The sequence below is a fragment of the Diceros bicornis genome, chromosome 32 (genome assembly GCF_020826845.1).
Source record: "Diceros bicornis minor isolate mBicDic1 chromosome 32, mDicBic1.mat.cur, whole genome shotgun sequence".
Lineage (NCBI taxonomy): Eukaryota > Metazoa > Chordata > Mammalia > Perissodactyla > Rhinocerotidae > Diceros > Diceros bicornis.
In genome coordinates, this window is record NC_080771.1 from 8,962,840 (window position 1) to 8,984,608 (window position 21,769).

At 45.6% G+C, this 21,769-nt stretch overlaps 1 protein-coding gene across 2 annotated transcripts in view; it reads right to left on the bottom strand.

Annotated features, from left to right (window-relative positions):
• Positions 1-3,226: 3,226 nt before the first annotated feature.
• The window catches only part of LOC131396006 (liver carboxylesterase 1-like), a 31,951-nt gene continuing 13,408 nt past the window's right edge, over positions 3,227-21,769 (bottom strand). For both annotated transcript variants that reach the window (XM_058527840.1, XM_058527839.1), the window contains exons 6-14: positions 20,462-20,566; positions 18,477-18,581; positions 16,029-16,067; positions 11,705-11,845; positions 9,753-9,833; positions 9,025-9,172; positions 4,853-4,984; positions 3,780-3,852; positions 3,227-3,498 (exon numbers count right to left, since the gene is read on the bottom strand). In XM_058527840.1, the coding sequence (XP_058383823.1) occupies positions 3,315-3,498; positions 3,780-3,852; positions 4,853-4,984; positions 9,025-9,172; positions 9,753-9,833; positions 11,705-11,845; positions 16,029-16,067; positions 18,477-18,581; positions 20,462-20,566 (1,008 nt within the window). In that variant the 3' untranslated portion in view covers positions 3,227-3,314. The remainder of the gene's footprint in view (positions 3,499-3,779; positions 3,853-4,852; positions 4,985-9,024; positions 9,173-9,752; positions 9,834-11,704; positions 11,846-16,028; positions 16,068-18,476; positions 18,582-20,461; positions 20,567-21,769) is intronic.

The following is a 21,769-nucleotide window of genomic DNA, read 5'->3' on the forward strand; positions in this document are numbered from 1 at the left end:
GTGGTTCTCAACCCTGGTTACCCACCATCTTCACATAAGGAACTTTTAAAAATCCTGATGCCCAGGCGTCTCCCCAGGTAAAAGGAATCAGAATCAGGATGGGGCCTGGGCAAGGGCATTTTTAAAAAGTTTCTCAAGTGATTCCAATGGGCAGGCAGGATGGAAAATCTCTCATCTAATGGATTTCATTCAGCCTCTGCAGGTTTTTGCTTCTTTAAGCCTTCCTCCATTTTTTTTCATCTCCAGTCTTCTTTTTCAAGTTTTTTTTCTCCTTTCTTTTTCTGCTTGCTCTGTCTTTAATTTAGGTCATGACTTGGTCTGGATAAGGCACCAGTTCATGCCACCGTATCCCCCAAAGTTTAGTTAGTCATAGTCATTTTTCAAGAAAAATGTCCATGATGGACCTTACGAAGCCTCATGCCTCTCACAGCTGCCCAGATGGGGTGAAAAGTGTGTTTGACAGAGTCAGTTTAATACCCTGGAGCTGGATGAAGAGGGGGAGCAGCTGCAGGCAGATGCAGAGGGGCAAGGAATGGAGAGTGTGGTCAAGAGGGAAAGGCCATTCCTGTGTGAATCTAGTCAGTCTGGAGGTGGCTACGCAGTGCATCTGAAAGACCCCCGCTTTGGGACAAGGAAGCCTCAGTTTGCCTCCAGCAGTTTGTCAATGTTCTCTGAGTGATTTTGAGCCAGTTCCTTTCCCTCTGTGGGCCTCCGTTTGTCCACATGTAGGGATGGTCAAATGTCTTCCCTGGTGCCCTTCTACGTCATGTCATGTCAAGTCATGTCTTTTACTCTGGTTGCCTTCAATATTTTCTCATTGTGTGTCTAGATGTGTATGCTGTTGTTTAATCCTGCTTGGAGTTTACTGATCTTCCTGGATCTGTGCTTTGATGACTTTTATTACTTTTGGACAATTCTCAGTCTTTATCTTTATATAATTTTTCTGCCTGTTCTTTCTCTCTTCTCCTTCTGGGATTCCAGTTACATGTATGTTGGAGCATGACACATTGGCCCACATCTCTTTGATCCCCTGTACTGTGTTTTTTTCTCCACAACTTTTTCTCATTTTATTTAAGTTGGGTAATTTATATTGACATCTCTTCAAGTTCATTCATTCTTTCCTCAGCCATGTCAGGTGTACTGATAAACCCATTGAAGGTATTGTTCATTTCTGTTACAATTTTTAAAAAATTTCTAACACTTCCATTTGCTTCTTTCTGCTGAAATTATCCATCTGTTGATGGACCTTTTCCGTATAGGTTTTTAGACTTCTACTCCGTTAGTTCTAACAACTGGGCTATCACAGACTCTGCTGCTATTGATCATTTTGTTGTGTGTTAGTGGGTTTGTTGTTTTTTTTTTTTTTTTTTTTTTGCTTTTTATTTGTTTGTAATTTTGGATGAGTGATCCAGAGTCCCTCTCAGCAGGGTATGTAATCGAGCATAGAGTGAATTAAATCGTATTTATGACTGGAAATGGGCATGCCTCTTTTGGTAGACTGATAATGTGTGTTTGTGTGTACCTGTGCATCCATGCTTGTGTGTGTGTTGGGAGAATTGAGTTGATTCATCAGGAGTGGAGCAGGGCTTGGGTTTCATTCTTGCCATGGTCATCTTCAGGGCACCACCTGAGTCAGATTCTTCTAGTGTTACCTTGTGCTTAGGGTGAGAGCTTCTGAGAGGTTTCCCTCAATGTCCCTGTTCCACCCTCAGCTTTAGCCTTGCCCTGTGCACCCGCCCCTCAGAGAGGGTCTCTCTCCACACTTTCCCCTCCCCCAGTGGTACATTTCTGCTGCTCCGTACTTGGTGTGTGCTAACTCGAGGTGGCATCCAGGAGTGGTTTATTTTGTCCTGCTCCAGTCTCAGCCTTAGGCAGACCTTGTGTCCCTTGGTTGTGGAGAGGGGGCTTTCTGTGTGATTCTGCCCCTGCCCAGCAGTAAAAGATCTCTAAGGACAAGGACTCAGGATGGCCTCATGCCCATCTCCCAGGGGCAAAGAGTTTCTAAGTTTTCCTTTTCCTCACTCTTAATAGGTCTTCCCCGGGGCACATATGGATATGGGTTTGCTGCCCTATTCCCAATGGTTTAGGGATTTTGTTCCTTAATGGAGAAGTGTCTGAGCAGGGCTTCATGCCTACACCCCTGAGGCAGGCTGTCTCTGGTCTTACTACCTGCTCCCGATCTTTCTCATGAGCCCCTGATGAAAGTCCATGCGGAAGAGTCTGTGTAAACTCCCCGGTGGGTCTGTGGCTCCCGAGGATTTTATACCCTCATAATAGCCCACACTTGCCCTTTAGCACTTGATTAGAATTCTTAGAGTCATTCTACTCACACCTATGGTGACCCCATCTTCTGCCTGTAGGCAGACAGTAAGTCAGCATCCACATCCCTTCTGTCATCAAGAGTGCCTGTCTTCCTGAGACTTCAGGGTAGTTCTTCACTATCAACCTCAGCTCCTTGAGTGGCTCAGGAAAAGTCATGATTTTGAGGATAATCCAGCTGTTTCTTGCTTTTAGGGTGGGAGTAACACTTTCTAGAGCTTTCTACATGCCAGCAGAAGCCAGAAGTCACCCCAGGGATTCTGAAAGAGGCAGTTTTAGGACGACAGTTTAGGGACTTACTCCAAGGTGGTCACATCTTAGACTGAAGTGGTCCAGGCTACAGAAGGGGCTCAGACAAGGTGTTGGAAGAGATGACCTCAGGGAGGGGCCTGAGATGATACTGTGTATGTTGAAGAAAGAATTGTATACCGGTGAAAGTGTCAGTAAGGGCCACATAACAGTGCCACAAGGTCACCTCTGCAGCTCCCCTCCCCCCCCGACTCCAGGTATATCCTGAATCTGTGCCACCTCCACCTCTACAGGTAGTTTCATACGGAGGACAGAGACACTGCACTCTGGCCACCCCACATCCTGTTGTTGGAAGTTGTGGAGGGCCCAGAGACATGGAGCAGATGCAGAGTGTCCCAGGGCCCAGCCTGCTGGACTCTGCTTGTCCAGAGGCCAAGCCAGACACGCCAGAGGCTGTTTCCTGCACATAGTGCCCTCTCTCTTCATCCTTCTCTCTCTAAGGAGGATGGATGGCTAAATCTCCAATTCAAGACACAGACACAGACTTGATCTCCAAAAGAAGATTTATTCCCCAAACTGAGGTCACAGATACAAAAATTACCCTCCCTGGCCTCTGCCCACTTCCATCAGACAATTATCCAACCTCCACAATCAGATGCCTCTTCGGCCCAGAAACACCTTCTATAGAATACTCCATCTGGCCTTCTGGGTTCCACTAGGCCTTCGAGGCTGGCTAGGCTGCCCACTCAAAGCTCAACATGTTCTGTCTGATGTCGCTTCTCTGCTGCCTCCTTGGCCAGGAGCTCGGTCCAGAAAGCCGCTTCCTTATCTTTCAGCTTCTGGGCTGCCTGGGTGGTGACACCAATCTGCATATACCCTTCCTTCTGGTCATATGCTGGCCAATGGGGCAGCCCCTCCCCATTGGGGTTCCTGGGAACAGAATCAAACAGATATTCCCCAAAGTTACTGTGTGGTGCCAACCATCTTCCGAGATTTTCTGGGACCCCTGGCTTCACCTCTGCCATGAGGCTCATATGCCTCCAGAGATAGGAAGCTCACCATCTCCTGGGAAACCTGTCTATTTTTAGAGAGGTCTCATGCCAGAGGACACAGGGCCAGGAATTTGACCATCACACATCAGAAGATACCACTTCTCAATAGATCTAATCTACACATCCCCATCTCTGCTCCATCTTTGCCATGTGGCTCACCCACTGCGTGCAAAGTTGGCCCAGAATTTCATCACCATCTTGCTGAGTTTGATCTCCTCATCTGAGGCACCTTCTGTAGGGAAGAAGACAAAAAGCCTTTACTACTCAAAGTGAGGTTTCTGGGCCCATAGCAGGAGCGTCTCTGAGAGCTTATTACAAATTCAGAATCCAGCGTTTACTCTATTACTACTGAGTCAAAAGCTGCATTTTAAGAAAATTCTGGGTAATGTATGTGCACTTTAAGCTTGAGAGTTACTGATGTAGGACACAGTAAACAACTGCAGTCAATCCATGAGTGGATGGCCTTTGTCTTCTGTGCCCAACCTCCCCGTCCTCCCTGTTCAGAATCACAACGCTGTACCCCAGGGTTTCCACTATAGCAACACAGCCTCCCAAGATTGCTCTCATTTGGGTCTTTTCTCAGTCTCCTTAACCCACCAACATGTACATAGAATCTGAAAAATAACAGCACTGCAATGGTCCTAAAGAGTCACCCAACTGGGGAATGCCCAGAGGCACTGGAGTGTCACAAGCAGCCCTGAGGTGGGTCACATGCAAGTCTTCCTTAAGTGTTGATGGTTAAGGCTTTGAAGACATTTGTGAAACTTTTTCTTTAAAGTATCATATTATTAAACATATTAAGTTTAAAAAGAGACAAGTTTTAGAAAGATAGATGGATGGTTGAATAGATAAATAGACACACACACTGGCCCTGATTCAAGGTCAACACCCACTCTAACCTTACTCTCACTCAATCTGACATGCTCTTGTGAGTGGAAGTGGGTGCTGGCATCCTAGCCCTTGAGTAGGGCCTGACAGATCACCCACAACTGGTTACGTTGATGCCCAGGTCTGGATTCTTGTAGTGGTCATGAATGAGGGCATGAATACACATTCTCTATAATGCATGTTAAAACAAGAGAAAGACTGGGAACGTTTGTAGTTCAACCCTGTTGTGGAGAATTTGGGAAACTAAGGTCTAGAGAGAAGGAGAAATTGACAAGGATCCACAAAACCAAGACATTCACCCAGATCTCCTAATCCCAAATTTGTAGTCACCGAAGGGCCATCACCTTTTAGAAACGGGGCCCCGAAGACCGAGAAGAGTTCATCCCCATGGTCCCCTATCACCGTCTTGGGTTTCATGTCTGAAGAGAAGCTTGGGCGATACTGAAACTCGTACATGTAGGTGGGGGCTCCGGCATCTGAGAAGACAAGGATTGAAGCAAAGTTCATTTTACCTGATGCACACCTGGTTGGTATCAAGGTCTCCAACGGCCCTGAGCACTCAGGGAATTGGTGGAAGGGAATTGGGATCCTGAGTACACAACAAGAATATTAATAACAGCTGCACATTGTGAGTGTCAACTGTGTGCTGGACACTGTGGTGCCCTGTAGGAAACTCCCGGTTATCAGCATAATAGAGAAATAGTGTTTCATAAAAGTTGTGTAACTTGCTTACGCTTGTAGCTTGTGGAAGTGGAATGAGATTTGAACCAGGTGTTTGTTGAATGAATGAATGAAGATTAAATGAAGGAATGAATGACTGTTGAAACACTGCAGAGATCCACTCAAAATAACTGTCATAGGAGCATCAGGTCAATTCACATAAACTCCTTTGAGTACTGATGCATTCACACTCAAGAACATCTACATTCATACAGTTTACACTGCTATATTCCATTGATAACAGGCTAGATTTCATTCCTTTGGAGAATTCCTGGATCCCAATTGGTATCTTCTATTCTGCCCGTTTGTAGTGTTTCCAGTGTTTTCCTCATCTTTTCTGAGAAGAGTGAAGCAAATACAAGTTTCTGATCTGAAAACGCAAATATTTAAATACAAACATATGCAGAAAGGGGACAATCTGTCTCTTGTGTCTCAGGAAACCGCAAACTCAGCCTTTCCTATATCTCTCTTACCTCACATATCTTGCCTCCTGCTTGGCCTGGGGAGTGTTGAGGTGGTGGAGAGAGCAGAGGGGCTGAGGGGGGAGGAAGTTGCCTCTCTCCTGCCCCTCTCCTCCTCCCCTGCTTCCCCTCTCACCTCCCTCTCGAAGCCCCAGAGGTGTCAGCTTTCCTGTTGATGCTTCCCCAGAGCTGCCATCCCTGCTGCTTCAAGGCTAACTCATGGGCCACCGGGCCACGGAGATCCACACTTTGTGTGAATCATGAGGCCGACAGTGAGTGACTCCAATGGGGGAAGGGGCACGCCCCAAGTCAGTTAGTGGAGAAACTTTACAACTTTTTATTCCCTTGGATCTAGTAAAAAATTTGGCAAATGCAGAAAACAGGAAAATGAACAAGAATATCACTTATAATCTCACCATTCAGAGAAACCTGTTACTATTGTAGCACATATCACTTTAATGTATATAAAATTGGGATGATATTGTATATGTTATTATGTAAATATTACAATCATTTCTTCACACCATTACACATTCATCCACAAATGATTTAACAATATATTCCCTCCTGACGTGAGGATGTAGAGTAATTTCTTTAATTGCCTCCTTCACTCCCATCACTGCACCCTTGCTTTAGCAAGAGGAGGTGTTTGGAAGAAGCAGTCCTCTGTGGCTCCATAATCTACATGTTAAACAGCTGCTTCAAGGTCAAGCAGAACTCACTACAAGTGGGGTGTTTCATCTGCTCTCTGCCATTCAAAGGTCTTAGAGAGGAATTCACAGCACAAGGAGAGAGGAAAAACTTTTGTGAATGAGAGAACTTATTTTTGGCACAATGCTGTCCCAAAGATATTCTTTTTTTTTTCTTCTTTTTAACTTTCTGCGTTAAACCACCAAAACATATAAAATTCCTACAATCACAATACAAGTCTTCAAAGTCAAGTAGGGAAGAGATCTGGATAATAACAATTAGGAACAACAAGAGAAGCAGAAGGAAAGAGACATTGAGTAATCAAAAACATGCAAATTAAATCAGAGTGATTTTTTTTTTCTTTTTTTGGTGAGGAAGGGCTTATGAAATTGGAAGTGTTACTTTTATTTTTAGTCTGAGTGTCCAAGGTGAGAGAATTAAGAAAGCCACACTCTTATACACTGGAAACCAACTTCACAATCTGTATCAAGAACTTTAAAATGCTCCTAAATTACAGCCTAGTAATTTCACTTCTAAAGACAAATCGTAAGAAAATTATTAGAGACTAGATTAAAGATTTATACAAATAAGGCTGGGAAGAATGTTTTTCTGGCATCAAAATATGAGCAGCCTGCCTAAATATTCACTAGGACAGGAATACTAAAATAATTTTTTTTGTGTGTGTGAGGAAGATCAGCCCTGAGCTAATATCCATGCCAATCCTCCTCTTTTTGCTGAGGAAGACTGGCCCTGAGCTAACATCTGTGCTCATCTTCCTCCACTTTATATCTGACACCGCCACAGCATGGCTTGACAAGCGGTGCCTTGGTGTGCACCCAGGATCCGAACCTGGGCCACCAGCAGCAGAGTGCACGCCACCGGGCCGGTCCCTAAAATAAATTTTAATTCATGAAATGATGGATATTTTTGATGAGTTTTTACTGACACTGAGGAAATGACAACAATATAGTGTTCTATGAACAAAAACATAATATAAATTAATTTTTAAATTATATGTAAAACAAGGAAAGATTATTAGAAGGAAATATATCAAAAGTTCATAGCAGACACTTCTAGAGGAAGGAGTTATGAGTGATATTTACTTTCTTCTTTATGCATTCCCATATTTTCAAAACTTTCCACAACTGTAAGATATTATGTATTATTACATAGTAATTTTATATTCAGAAGAGTTCTTTTTGATCAAAAAGACAATGAGACAAGTACAAAAATGAAAGAATAATGTTGGCAAAATCTGTGTAGTCCTGTCATAAGCCCTTGAACACAAAGTCATGAGATATCAGATGAAAACACAAGTCCACGTGGCTGGACCACCAGACGATACAGACAGGGACACCACAAATCAGACACATAGTAAGAGACAAGACCAGTTTATGAAAGAACAGATTTGTCCCCAGGTGGCCCCTGGCTGAAGAGTTTCATCAGGATCCTCGGGAGGAGGAAGCGGTAACCAGCACCTGTACGTTTCTGTCCTGAGTGCTTGGGGACACAGTAGCTCAGCTGTAGACACTTTTTATCATGCTTACTGCATCCTGAATTTATGACCCTTCCAGCACAGTTAGAGAGAAAGGTCTGGACCAGAGAACAATTTAGTGGCTTGCAGACTAGGTGAAGGAGGGCTCCTAGAAAAGGAAGGGTCCTGTGAGGACCTCAAAAGCGCACCCAGAAGGGACACCTGCTCTCTGGGTGAGTTCACCCACCCTGACCTCACACCCCCCACACACACATCCTTGGGTCAATGTGGAAGGTCACATGGTAGATCCAGCATACACCCAGATGGACAAAAGCCAGCTGCAGACATGGACATTCTCCAGACCACCTGCCCCATACCTTCCACTACTCATTTCTCTCAGCTTACTTGGTCCCAGACAGCCCTCTTGATCTTCTGCTTGGCTTCACTCTACCCTCAGCTACACTAGTTGACAAATTAGTGTGAAGCTCTGGACCTTAGAAACCTTCCAAAACACATCTTCTAAGATTCGGTCTTTAGCTCAAGGGAAGATAAAAACATCAGGTGAGGAGTTCTTGTAGCAGATGCTGTCAATGACTCACCATATCCCCAACTTCAGGGCTTGACAGACTGACTTCCACCTCCGACATCTTTACTTGAGGTCTTTGGCCAATAGAGACCACACTGTCCATGTACGTAGCACGTTAAAGCACCAGAGAACCAACAACCCCTTGAGAACAGCCTTCAACCAGTGACAGATGGGAGTTGGAAGATAAATACCCCAGCTCCCATACCACTCACCCAGGATAACCCTGAGACTGTCTTCTGCAGGTTTCCCAGAACTCCCCAGCTCCAGTGTCCACAGCGGATACTTGCTTGACAGGGCAGCACGGATTGGCTTCCTTCTCCTTCCCCTGTCACTTCTTCACTCCTCTACTAGTGTTTTCTGAGATCATCTTCCAAATAAACCACTTTCATTTGGATCCTTTTCCCAGAGTCAGCTTCCAGCACAAACCAAAATAGGACAGTGCCCCACCCCAGGGCCCTACAGAATCAGCCTGGTAGGACTGACTCTCTGCTGTTTCCACATATCTGTGTATGCTGAGGGAGGCCAGGGCAGACAGCACAGCCAGTGGGGTCGGTGTCCCTTTCCTGTCCAACCTCTGGTACTCACCTCTATGGAGACGGGCCAAAGTCACAGATGGGACACCTAACATCACATCTCCCATCAAGTCCAGAAAGAGGTCTTTCTTTTTGACAGGGTCGTCTGTCCCTCCTAAATACTTCTCAATGGCCACTGGAATCAGTTCCTCAGGGATGTTCTGAAATGGATCAAGAGTGAGGGCTGGCCCCACGGCCTAGCAGTTAAGTGTGCGCGCTCCGCTACTGGAGGCCCGGGTTCGGATCCCAGGCGCACCCCGACGCACTGCTTCTCCGGCCATGCTGAGGCCACGTCCCACATACAGCAACTAGAAGGATGTGCAACTATGACATACAACTATCTACTGGGGCTTTGGGGAAAAAAAAAGGAGGAGGATTGGTAATAGATGGTAGCTCAGAGCCGGTCTTCCTCAGCAAAAAGAGGAGGATTAGCATGGATGATAGCTTAGGGCTGATCTTCCTCACAAAAAATTAAAAAATAGCTAAAAAAAAAAAGCAAAGAGTGAAATCGATCACCACCCTCTGGTGATTGACACAGCTTCTCTTCTTGCCTTAATGGTGAACCTCTTTATTCCTGTGCAACCACCTACCACTTCAGGTGGTGGGTAAGAAAGGCAGAAAAATGGGAGTAGAACCCTCCGGCCCCTACCTTCTTTCTGCCATTTAATTGATTTGTGATTTGGGGCAAGCTCCTCCTCTCTCTGGCTCTCACCCAGTTCCTGTGATTCCCTAGACTCTTACCAGGATACGGCAGAAATTCCGTAAGAGCGACGTGGCCATCTTCTGGTCCAGCTTGCCTTCAGATATCGGGTAGCCCATCATCTGTTAAAACAATGGTTAAGCAATTGTGAATCATTGGGAATTAGGAAGAAGACTCAAACTGACTAAATCAATGCAGGCTGAAGGTCACCTTATCAAGTCTTGACAGTCAGGGTCTTTGAAGACTTCGGCTAAATTAATTAATCAAATAGACTATTATATCCAGTAACTCAAGGAGTGCAAAGAGGGTAAAGTAAATGTTTACTTTAAAGTAAAGCTGTAAAAAGAGAAGCTGTCTCAGTCCTTTGTAGGACGTATGTGTATATATGTGTGTCAGGCTAGAGTCCCCACAATGGTCATCGAGCCAGGGAGGGAGAGTTTAAGCCAGGCTAGTGTTGAAGGGGAGGGCTTTGGGTACAGCACACAGACCTCACAAATACCCTCCCTGTCTCAGTTGACTGAGGAAGCCCTAAATCCTGCCATGATGGCTTTGGTACTTCAGTTTAACCTCTGCATTTTTTCTGAGGTGAGAACTTCAGAACTCTGCACATAACAGCTCCATCCAAACCTCTGCACTAAGGGACTCGACCAAACAGTAACAAGGCTTCTAGCAGCTTAATGCTCTATGTTTAGGAGGACCCAGCTTCCCTTAAATTGCCTGCTTGAGAAAGCTCCCTGCTGCCAGCAGAATTCACTGTTTGTTCCAACCAGAACCTGGTGACAGGTAGGTAGTCCCTGAACCCTGTCTTACAGCAGCTACTTTAGAAATCTTGTAATTACAGATCCTTTCTCTGCCCTTGAGATGTAAATAGACCTCCCCAAATTGTTTCCTAGATGACCTGAGAGCCATCTCTTTGAAATGCAGACATTCAGTTGATGACTCTTGCTCTCTCTCAGTCCCTGTGGGAGTGTAGAATCCTAACTTCTTTGGGAACCTTGCTCCAACTTATACCTCTGTCTCCTGTCATAAAGACAAGACACTTTGGGGCCTGCCCAGTGGCATAGTGGTTAAGTTCCCCTGTTCCACTTTGGTGGCCAGGGGTTCACTGGTTCCGATCCTGGGTATGGACCTACACACAGCTCACCAAGCAGTGCTGTGGTGGTGTCCCACATACAAAAATTAGAGGAAAATTGACACAGATGTTAGCTGAGGGACAATCTTTCTCACCAAAAATAGGAAAAGAAAGACAAGAGAGCTTGCTTCTCCTCCAATAAAAACCAGTTAACTAATCCAAGTGGAACAGTCACATGGACAAACCCCCTTCCCACCCCACAGCCTTTCCCTGAGCACATCCAGCCTTTAAATAAGCTCCAGTCTTCTGTTTCAGGGATTAGAGCTCAGTTCACGCTGGACTCTTTCCCCTACTGCAGTGGTTAATTGACTAAAATCTGTCCTCACCCCTTCAACTCATGTTGGCTGTGTTTATCTTTGGCAGAAGGGGAAGCCCTTCCTAAATTTTAGCAGTCAGTGTTAACTCAAGAGGAGGCAAGCTCCTCTGAATCTGTCCACTTGGGTGACTAGAATAGTGTGAGTGATTTATGGAGAAGTCTGAAAGCACCAAGCCCAAAGGGAGAACCTGCAGGGCCCCAGACCTCACTCTCCTTAACTCCCGATCTCCTTCCCCTTTCCAGGCCTCGGTTTTCTCATCTGCCCAGGGATTATCTACGCAGGCCCCCCAGCATCAATATTTCAGGATTCTTGGATTGGAAGATAATCACAGAGTGTTTGGGGATTGGAGTCCCAAGGGAAGCACACCCAGGTGATACTGGGACCATCATTGAGAAGGTTTCAATGGAAATGTCAACCTGTGTGAAGGGGACAGCGGCCCTGGACCCTGAAGGGGGTCTAGAGAAGGAGGAGCTTCTGTGACCAGAGGTGGGATGGGTGATGTGAAGGGCAGGAGGGCGAGTCTAAGATTCCAGCACATTCTCACCTTTGGAATCATCCAGCCAAACTCTTGCTTGTTGATTCCGACAATATAGGGAACACTGTTGAATGTCTTTTCAGCCAGAATCTCTTCAGGCATCTTTGGCAGCAGCACTCCATCAACCACAGTGAACAGGTAAGGATGGTTCTGGGGAAGAGGGAGCATAGTGTCTGTGCTTCCCCTCTCGAGGAAACACCCACCTCTTCTTACTGCCTGATGAGCACAAGGCCAGCACCGCAGGCCTGTGTACCCAGGGTGGTGACCACAGAACTCAGGGTCCCAACAAAGGGGACTAAGTCTGTGTGACCCCAGAGGGTAGAACTTTGACCCAAGGCTAGAAACATAAGGTGATGGGGGCAGGTATCCCTCAAATTGGAATATATATATATGTATACAGATACATACAAATATATTTATACATTTATTAATATATGCATAAATATATAAATATATCTATACATTTGAGAATTGAGATATATATACACATATTTACATATATTTCAAATTAAAGCACATGTATATCTACATGCGTCTCTCTATCTATAATCAGTTCTCATTATTTGTGGTGGTTTAGTTCTGTAAGGTCACTGTGACTCTGAATTAGTGAAACCGAACCACTGCTCTCAGGGGAAATACACAGTTATGTTCTCGTGAGTCTCTGATGACATTTTCAACAACTTCGTTTTATGTGTTTAAAGATCCCTTATGTAACACACATTTCTTACAAATAATTAATGATATGTAGTATTTATTTTGAAGAAAATAGCAGTAGAGAAGTGCTCACACTTTCCATCCTCCTGTAACGTGACCGTAATTCGTGTCCTTCAGCCTTGTGACAGTGCCGTCCACTGTGATTTTTATCATCATCTCATGAAATCACAACTGTAGGTGCTTTTCCACAGGTTCATCACAACTACAGATGTTACTTCAGCATTTCCAGAGGGGCCTCAGGGCAAATTTCCTCCTCCTTTTCTGGATGTGCTGCACGGTTGATGCATTAACACTGAACTCACAGCCAACAGCGCTGTGACCCACGCCTGGACGAAGCTCATCTAACACACGTATTTCTCCCATGTTGGGCACATCACAGCATTATTGTGCTGAGGAACACTAGACAGCACTTCAGAGCTGTGCTGGGGGCCATTTTAAACAGAGAAACCACCAACAGGAAACACAAAATGTGAAAAAGGTGGCACTAAATAGACCGTGGAAAGGACAATTGTTAATAGAACAAGAGATGAAACAGGAAGACAGAGCGTTGTCATGTTTGATCTCAGATGGGAACACGTGTCATTGTGTGAATCAAACTTTCTGCCCCTCTGTGCATGTCCCTAAATGACAACAAAAGTGCCTGAGTATTGATTTGTGTAACACGTAAATTTCAGTGAGAAGGTGAATTCACAAACACAAAATCACGATCAATGACAACTGACTGTATCTGTGTATCTATATTTAAATATGAGCCATTATTGATGAGTAGTTGGCTTCCAGAAGGTAGTGAGCTGCTCATCACTATAGGTGCTTAAACTGAGACCTGACTCCCTATCCCAGAGGCAAAGCAGGAGTAAAAGAATCAGGGATGGGATCACATTGTGTGATAAATTTCTTAATTTTAGGTTTTACCTGTGATGAAAAATCTTTACTTGTCACATATTCCACAGACACTGACCCACAAGTCACCATCTGGGAAGCTGGTTCTGGGTAGTTATGTTTCATATTTGGCCACAGAAGTTGTTAAGAGCATGGGTTTTGGAGCCAGACTATCTGGACTTAAAACCTAGTAACCTGGGAAAGTAATTTCACCTGTTAGTGGCTCAGTTTCCTCAACTATAAGATAGGTTGTCGTGGAGTTTAAGTGACTGAACACACGGAAAATGCTCAGAACTGTACCTGGTATGTGGAAAGGGCTGGATAAACACTGGATATTATTCATTAGCAGTGCTGTTACAGATCCCTCACATAGTCACCAGCCCAATGTGCCATATTTCCAGCTCCACGCACTATGTGCCATATTTGTCCCAGATGGCAGGTGAAACTGGACAACACCAGGCTTTGAGATCCTGTGAATCCCTGGACCTGCATCTGCTCTCCAGGTGTCAGTGAATGACAGGCCATTTTTGGCAGCACAGGTGAAGTTCTGTCAAGTGATCTGACTCAACAGGACAAGGGCCCAAATCCTAATGCAATATGACTGACAATAGTGGCAAAGGATGTGAGTGTCACCACTGCTCTCTTCAAGAGGCAGTGCAGTTCAGAAAGGGCTGCCTCAGGGAGCTAGCTAGAGAAGCAAATCCTTGTGGAAGGAGGACATAGGGCAGGCCACAGGGAGGAGGTGCCTGCCGTTGCGTGGGCTCTGGCGAATGAACAGTGTTCCAAACAGTGGGAATGGCATGAACAGAGTGGCAGAGATGTCACTGTGTAGGACTAATCCCAGGAACCTCAGACCCCGAGAGCCCTGGGCTTGGAGGAATCTGTGGGGCGTGGACTAGAGAGAGCAGATGGTGCAGCACGTTCTCTGCACAGGGTCTTCACAGAGCAGGGACTCAGATGTGTTTTGAAGGATAACTCCATGGAGGTGAGAGGGTTTGTCTTGTCAGGAAGGTCAGCCTTTTAAGAAGGGGGGACACTCCCTGACGTGGGTCTACAAGGGTGAGTCTGGCAGCACCGTGGGGCGTGGGAGTGGGAGGGACAGTAGAGATGGAAGATGGTAAAAGTCCAGGAGAGACAATGAGGGCCCGATCAGGGCTGCGTCCAGTGGGGGCTGAGTGACACCAGCACCCGTGAGAATGGCAGGAGTCGCCGCTGTCCAGAGTGGGTGCCAGTGGCTGCCCCGGGTGGGCCTCGTGCATCACCTGGTTCAGGACAAAAATCCCAAGGGCCTGCTTCACCCCTTCTCTTTTCCTTACACCCCACATCCTGTCCATTAGTAAATCTTGTCAGAGGTCACTTCAAAAATATCCAGGCACCAACCCCTTCTCACCAACCCCTCTGGTATGGGCTAGTCCAAGCCACCATGATACTTTGCCTGGATGATTGCAGCCCAGTGGATTCCCAGCTGGTGTCCCCGCATCTGCCCTGTCCCTTCCCTACCTTCAGTTTCAACACAGCAGTCAAATAGCCCGTTTGTGAAATCCAAGGTCACTCACTCCTCTGTTCAGAACCCTCCCAAGATTTCCAATCACACTTGGAATAAAAATCCAAGTCCTTTAAGGGCCACATCCCAACTCCTGTTCTCTTTTCAGCCTTAGTCCTGTTCCTCACTCCCTCCACTCCAGCCACACTGGTCTCGTACCTCAGGGCCTTTGCAGTTGCTGTTCCCTCTGCCCAGAACACTGTTCCTGCAGTGTTCCTGAAAGCTGGCTTCCTCTCTTCCTCCAGAACTCGTCTCAAATGTCACCATCTCATGGATCATTCCTGGTCCTGCCATATGAATTCTAACCACCAGCAAACTCTAGCTCCATTTCCCAATTACATTTTATCCCTGATGCTGACCATTGTCACACACACTATGTATTTTTTTTTTCTGTTTATTGACTCTTCTCTCCCTCCAGGAGGGAGGGATGGTCTCTGTTTTGCCTGTTTCACTGCTATACCCCCAGCTCCTGAATCAGGTCCTGGTCCACAAGTAAGTGCTAATTAAATCTTTGATGAATGACTGAATGAATCTCATTTAATCCTCACAACACCTTTCAAGATAAGTGCTACCATCCCCAGGGAAAGAGCAGAGTGGACAGGAGTGTAAGATAGTAATGCCACTGGAACCTGGCACACTGTTGGAAAGTAGGAGGGGAGGAGGAAGGAGATGGGGAGGATGTTGTTGGAGTTTCCTACATGGTGGGAGTTTGGTGGTGTCCTCAGGACTGAGATTCTGGGATCCTTTCCTGACGGCCCTACAGACAGAGAGGCTTGCACAGCCAATCAACCCTGCAGTCTCCAGGAGAAGATCTGGGCTCCTCAGTGAAGGTTCCTAAAGAAACTCCTTACTCAATTATCTCCACCTCCTCAGGGTGGGAGTTTCTAGTCCAGCTTTCTATAAAGGGTACTTTATTGGGAGCAGGAAATGTAAACAAGAAGAAGGTCAGCTGGGCTGAGGGGACACAGAGTTGAGGACTGGGAGCACTGGACTGGGAGTCAGGGGAACAGGTTCCAGTCCTACGTCTGGTCCTCCTGACTGTGTTATGCAGACAAGCCACCTCCCCTCTCTGAGCCTCAGCAATATGAACACAAGGAGTTACTCTGAGTCCACAGGGGGAATTCTTTAATTCATATTTAATTGGAGCTTAAAGGTGTCAAGATATAAAACTGTAATCAAGGAACCAAAGGTCCTTACCTCTCTGGGGTCTCCAAGTAAGTCAACAGTGAGCAAGTTCTGTGAAGACAAAGGCAGAGGATGTGGGTGAGAAGCTTCCTTGGAGAAAAGCTGGACACTGGCTCCCCTGGGCCTGACCACAGGGTGTGGGTGTAGGACGGGGAGGGGACCACTGGAGAGGATGTCTGTGGTTGCGCCTGCCCTGCCCTCCATCCATCTCCCCTTCTTGTTCCCCCAGGGATCAGCACCCTAATTTTCCTTTTGGCGACCTCCCTCTTCCCCACTCTTACTCCATGAATCCAGGCATCTGTATGTGACCTGTTTCTCTGACCACAGAAATCAGTTCAGGAATGAGCCGATGCCCACGTCAGTCCAATGGAGTTTACTGGAAAACTTGTGCAGGAATTATTTGGAAAGAGGGTTTCTAAATGGATAGAAAGTAACTCTAGAGCTACGTTGTTGTCTTTACCTCCCCAGTGAACTAACTTGTCTTAGAGTGAAGCCAACACTGAGAGGTAAAAAGCTGAGGGATAGAGACAGATTCTAATAATATCATGTGTACATCTGGATTCAGCTGTGCCTGAAGCCATCTACTTCTGAAAAGTAGTTTAGTTTTCAGTTGGTTGCCTGAAGAGTCTGTTATAGCACATTCATTTTTCTGCTCAAGGCATTTCGAGATGAGTTTTCTCATCTTGCAATAGAAAGTCCTGACACACTCAAGCTCACAGAAATTCACCCCAGCCTACACTTCTCTATGTTGTGTGCTCACAAGGTTGCACTGATTGTACACTGTAGCTAACACATCTGAGCAGTATGCAGGAAGTGACCCATAAGAATCCCTCTACTGCTATCCAGGTGTGTGTGCATGTATGTGTGTGTACACGTGTGTGTATGTGTGCTGGGGAGAATGGATAATCATAGAAACACTTCCACATAATCAGAAAATCCAAGAAGGATAACATGTGCTCTCAGGTTCTCTGGGGTTTCCCAGTGTCACCAACTTTCCCCTTAAATGCTAGGTCCTCTTCTGTCACATGGAGAATTACTGAAATAAATTTTCCTCTTTCCAGGCATGAGAACAAAATTCTTTTTTTAATTTTTTGAATGCTTTGGTCACCTTATTTGAGCCTGAAAACACAGGATCTAATTTTAGGGTCGCACTGAACTCAACTCATGGGAATAAAGCAGAGTCCAGTGCTAGAGGCCTGTCCCTGAGGGTCCAGGAGTGTCCTCAGGAGCCCAGGGTCCAGGTAGAGAGTCCAGGGGCTCAGGCTACTCCTGAGCTCACATTCACACACTTCTCTCACGAAGGAAATAGTACCTGTTGTCCCTAGATGCTGTATTCTCTGTGAATCTGTCCAGCTATACCTTCCCTGTGATGACCCACTGCCACAGCCATACACTAATCCTCAAATTAAATCTTCTCTGTGAAGTATCTTTTTGACTATAATGAAGGCTTCCCCTCTCTGTACTCCCAACACACTTAACCCAGGGTGTATATGAGTGTTTTTCTCCTTGAATAGTTCCCTCTGAGCAGAGACTGTATCCAGTTCATGTGTGTGTCACTGTCCCTGTTACCCATCCATCATTTAGCACAGGTGGATGGATGGATGGATGGATGGATGGATGGATGGATGGATGGATGGGTAGATGGGTGGATTGATGGATGGATGGAGTTTGTTAATACATGGAGTATTTGTGAATTGGATGGATAAGTGCATAGATGAATGATAACTTGCAGATAGGAGGTGGATGGCTCATTGATTTTAGAGGGATGGATGATGGAGTGAAGATATATGCTGGCTGGATGACGCATGGATGATTGATAGTATGTGAATGAAAGGTATGGATAAATTAATATTAAATTGATAAAATGATATTGATAAATTGGATACTTTGGTGTACGGATAGATGGAAAATAAGATGAACGGATAAATGGATGGATGAATGGATGGATGTGTAGTTATCCTAGCATCACAATTGAGGTAGAGTCTAGAAAATCTGGAAAATTGAGCCACTTCATTTGAACTACCTCACTTGGGCCTTATAATTGAGGTAGTTTCTAAATTAGCCAAGATAAATTGTGGCAACCTTTCTGAAAATCTTTGTTCTTAATATCCCCATCCCCAAAATTCAGGATGTTAGCTACCTCTGAGACTATGTAATGTTTAATTCTTAAAATGTATCTGAAAATAAGATATGCAAAACAATAAGTTTTGATAGAGCTGGGGAATTATTACACAATTGTTCACTATGTTATTTTTTGACTTTGTTAATGATTGAGATACTTCATAATAGAAAAGAAAAAAAAGAAATTCCCCATTCAGATCCAGAGGCTGATACTGTTCCTGAGATGCGAGACACTGTCCCAGATAGTTTTCCTGAGGCAAGGATATAGCTGAAATCGTGAACCTGGGCCAAGTTTACAGGGTGGGGCATTTGCGTGGCCAGGAGAGTGGAAGCACCTACCATCTTCTGTGACGTCTCCAGGAGCTCCTCCTCTGTCTTCTGGCGCAGGCAGTGAACAAGGACAGCCGACGTGGTCGTTTTACACCCAGCAATGATGGCAATTTGCTGCATAGATCAAAAGCGACAAGAAAATTCAAGTCATGTCCCTTCCCTTGGTCAATAAAGAGGTGTTCCATTCCAACGTCAATTTCTAAAGGCAGCAGGGGGTGGCAGAAAATACTCTAGACCAGCAGGGGTGGGTCCTGGTCCCAGTCATGTCACTTACATAGCCTCTGTGTCTGTTACATTATCTCTGTTAAAATGGGCACAGTGATCTCAGAGCTGAACCTCTAAGGAAAGGCAGCACGGAGTGGGGCTTAAGAGCATGGAGCCCAGAATCACACTGTCTGGTTTCAAATCTCTGTTCATCCACTTCCTAGACATTTGGCCTCAGGTACATCACTTATAAAGTGACCAGAGGAGAAGACTCAGATGGACAGAAGGCAGGCTCCATGATGGTGGGGCCATGGAGAGTGTGTAGGGCTCCCCAGAGCCTAGTACAGTGCCTGACACAGAATCAGTGCTTCAGGACGTATTTGTTGAATAAACAAAAAGGCACAGAGCAAAGCAGACGAGAGAGAGACAGAAAGAGGGAAAGTATGAGGAAACGAGAGAGGGAGAGAATGACTAAGAGAGAGAGAGAAAGAGCAAGAATAAGAGTCTTAGATACAGTTCATTTTCCCAGTTGATGATTCCTGTTTGATAGCAAAATCCAGCCCTATCTCTGCCACTGGTTTCCTTTAAATGAATTCTCCCTTGTCCATGTAAGCCTGGTCAACTGGGCTTCTCTTGTTTATAACCAAAGAATCCTGAAAAACATTCTCAAAAAGTCCAGGTGTCTTCCTTTCCTCTCCCCCTACTTTCCAGCCCCTCTAAGTCTGGCTGCTGCCCCCACCACTCCAGGAAGCCAGCTCTCACAGCCCTACCAAACTCTCCACATCACTGACTCCAGTGGGCAACCTCAGCAGAGCCGCCTGTTGCTCACTCTTCCTTGGCTTCCTAACAGTCTCTAGATAAAGACAAAGTCCTCACAGGGTCCTGTGCAGCATGGCCCCTGCAGTGTCCCCATCCTCAGCTCACTCCAGGTCCCCTCTGCTCCTTCTACTCTGGACACGTCAGCCTTTCTCACTCTGTCTCACTGGAGATACTTCCTCCTGAGTCAGGACATTTGCACATGCTGTTCCTTCTTGAGGAATATTCTTTTCTCACCAAGTAAATTACTGCTCATCTTTCTCATCTCAACTCATGATAATTTTTTCAGGAAGAATTTCCTGATAACCTCCCCCTACTCACTGGACTAAGAGCTCCTTTGGGATTCTGTTACATCAGGTAACTCTGCCTTATTGTTCTTGTCACAGTTGACATTTTATAATTTGTTTGATTATGTCTTCATTAATCCGTGTCCTGCATTAGAATGGAAGCTTCATAAGGTTGTTAGATATTGGTTATATCAAAATTATTCATTGATGAATAAGTGAATCAATGAGTGATTTCTCTAGGACCCACCCCCAGTCACAAGGCCCTCAGGGAGAGACCCCATGGGGCTCACATGCTACAAGAGGGTTCACCGGAACTCAGACCCTGAGAGAGACAACACACAGTGACACTCCACTCCCCACTGTCTGGCCCGGCCCCCACATTGGCACACGCTGGGAAATGTGGTCAGTGGACAGTGCCCTGCACTGGCAGTCCAGAATCATGAGCTTGAGTCCCAGCTCTGCCCTGATCACTCACTGACCTTGACAAGCTGCCCCCCGCTCTCTGCCCAGTTTGCTCAACTGGATAACTGGGAGACTGGATGAAGGGTCTCCTTGTCCTTCCTGTTCAGCCATTCTCACTTCTGTGATTCCTTGAGGATGTCAGCTGGATCCTACAGCAAGCAAGGCCCCTGAAGACTCCAAGAGAGCAGAGCAAAGGGTGCAGGGGTGGTCTAGTGTGAGACCTACCTGCGCTGTGGCTTTAGAGTCCTTCTTGGCCAGGACAGCAAAGAAGGTCACGCCACTCTCAGAGATGGCCCGGTGGAAGAGGTTCTTGGCCAGTGGAGATAACACCTGGGAGGGGAGGGAGAGGAAGTGAGTTTATGCTCACGGGGAGGAGTCTTCAAGAGCTATCCTCATCTACAGCTCTGCCCTGGACCATTCCCCTGGGGACCCTGGGGACTCAGTGGACAAGACAGTTCCTTGCCAGGCTTGGCCTGTTCCACAGGCTGACCCTGGGACCAGGCTTCTCTGGGTCAGAACAGGGCCAGAACAGGACATGTGTGTGGCACTTGCTGATTATAACAATCAAAAGTGTCTGAAAGACGCTTAGAAATTCCTAATAGCACTTTAAAACACAGTTCTGATTTTGCATTTCCATTACTCAGAATATATCCTAGAAAAAATGATGATGGAGGCATACAATTATTTCTATGAATGCCCATACTGTTTATAAAAGTAAGAGTTGAAAATAACACAAGGTTTCAATATTATGAGATTTTGCAAGCATGCTATTTTTCATTCTTACCGTGAAATACTACAAGACCTAAAAAATATAATTATGGAAGAGTAATTAATGTTTAGGGAAAAATTTATCTTCTGCTATAATGCTAAGGAAGATGTTTTTGTTTCAAAATTCCTAGATAGGGCCAGCTGAACAGCGCAGCAGTTAAGTCCGTGTGCTCCACTTTGGCGGCCCGTGGTTCAATCCCAGGCGTGGACTGACGCACTGCTTGTCAGGCCATGCTGTGGCGGCGTCCCATATAAAGTAGAGGAAGATGGGCAAGGATGTTAGCTCAGGGCCAATCTTCCTCAGCAAAAAGAGGAGGATTGGCAACAGATGTTAGCTCAGGGTTGACCTTCCCTCCCCCCCCCCAAAAAAAAAAAATCCTACATAGCTAGATAGATAGACAGACAGACAGACAGACAGATAGATAGAAGATAGTTAGATAGATAGATAGACATAAAGATAAATAGATGATAGATGACTAGATAGACTGATAAGTAGATAGATAGGGTGAGTCATAGAAAAAAAACCTGGAAAAATATGAGTCAAAATGTCTATGGTGAGTATCCCCGAATAGTGGGATAATAATGACTTTTTTCTTCTTGAAGCTTGCCTGTACTTTTCCTTTTTCTTCACTTTATAAAATACGAAAACAGTTTCCCCTAAGTATTCAACTATGAAACCAATATGTGTTTTAATAATACTGTAATAGCGCTGACCCTCTGCTCAACTGTGAGGCAGCTGGAGGGTTCCGTACAGCTCCCAGCACC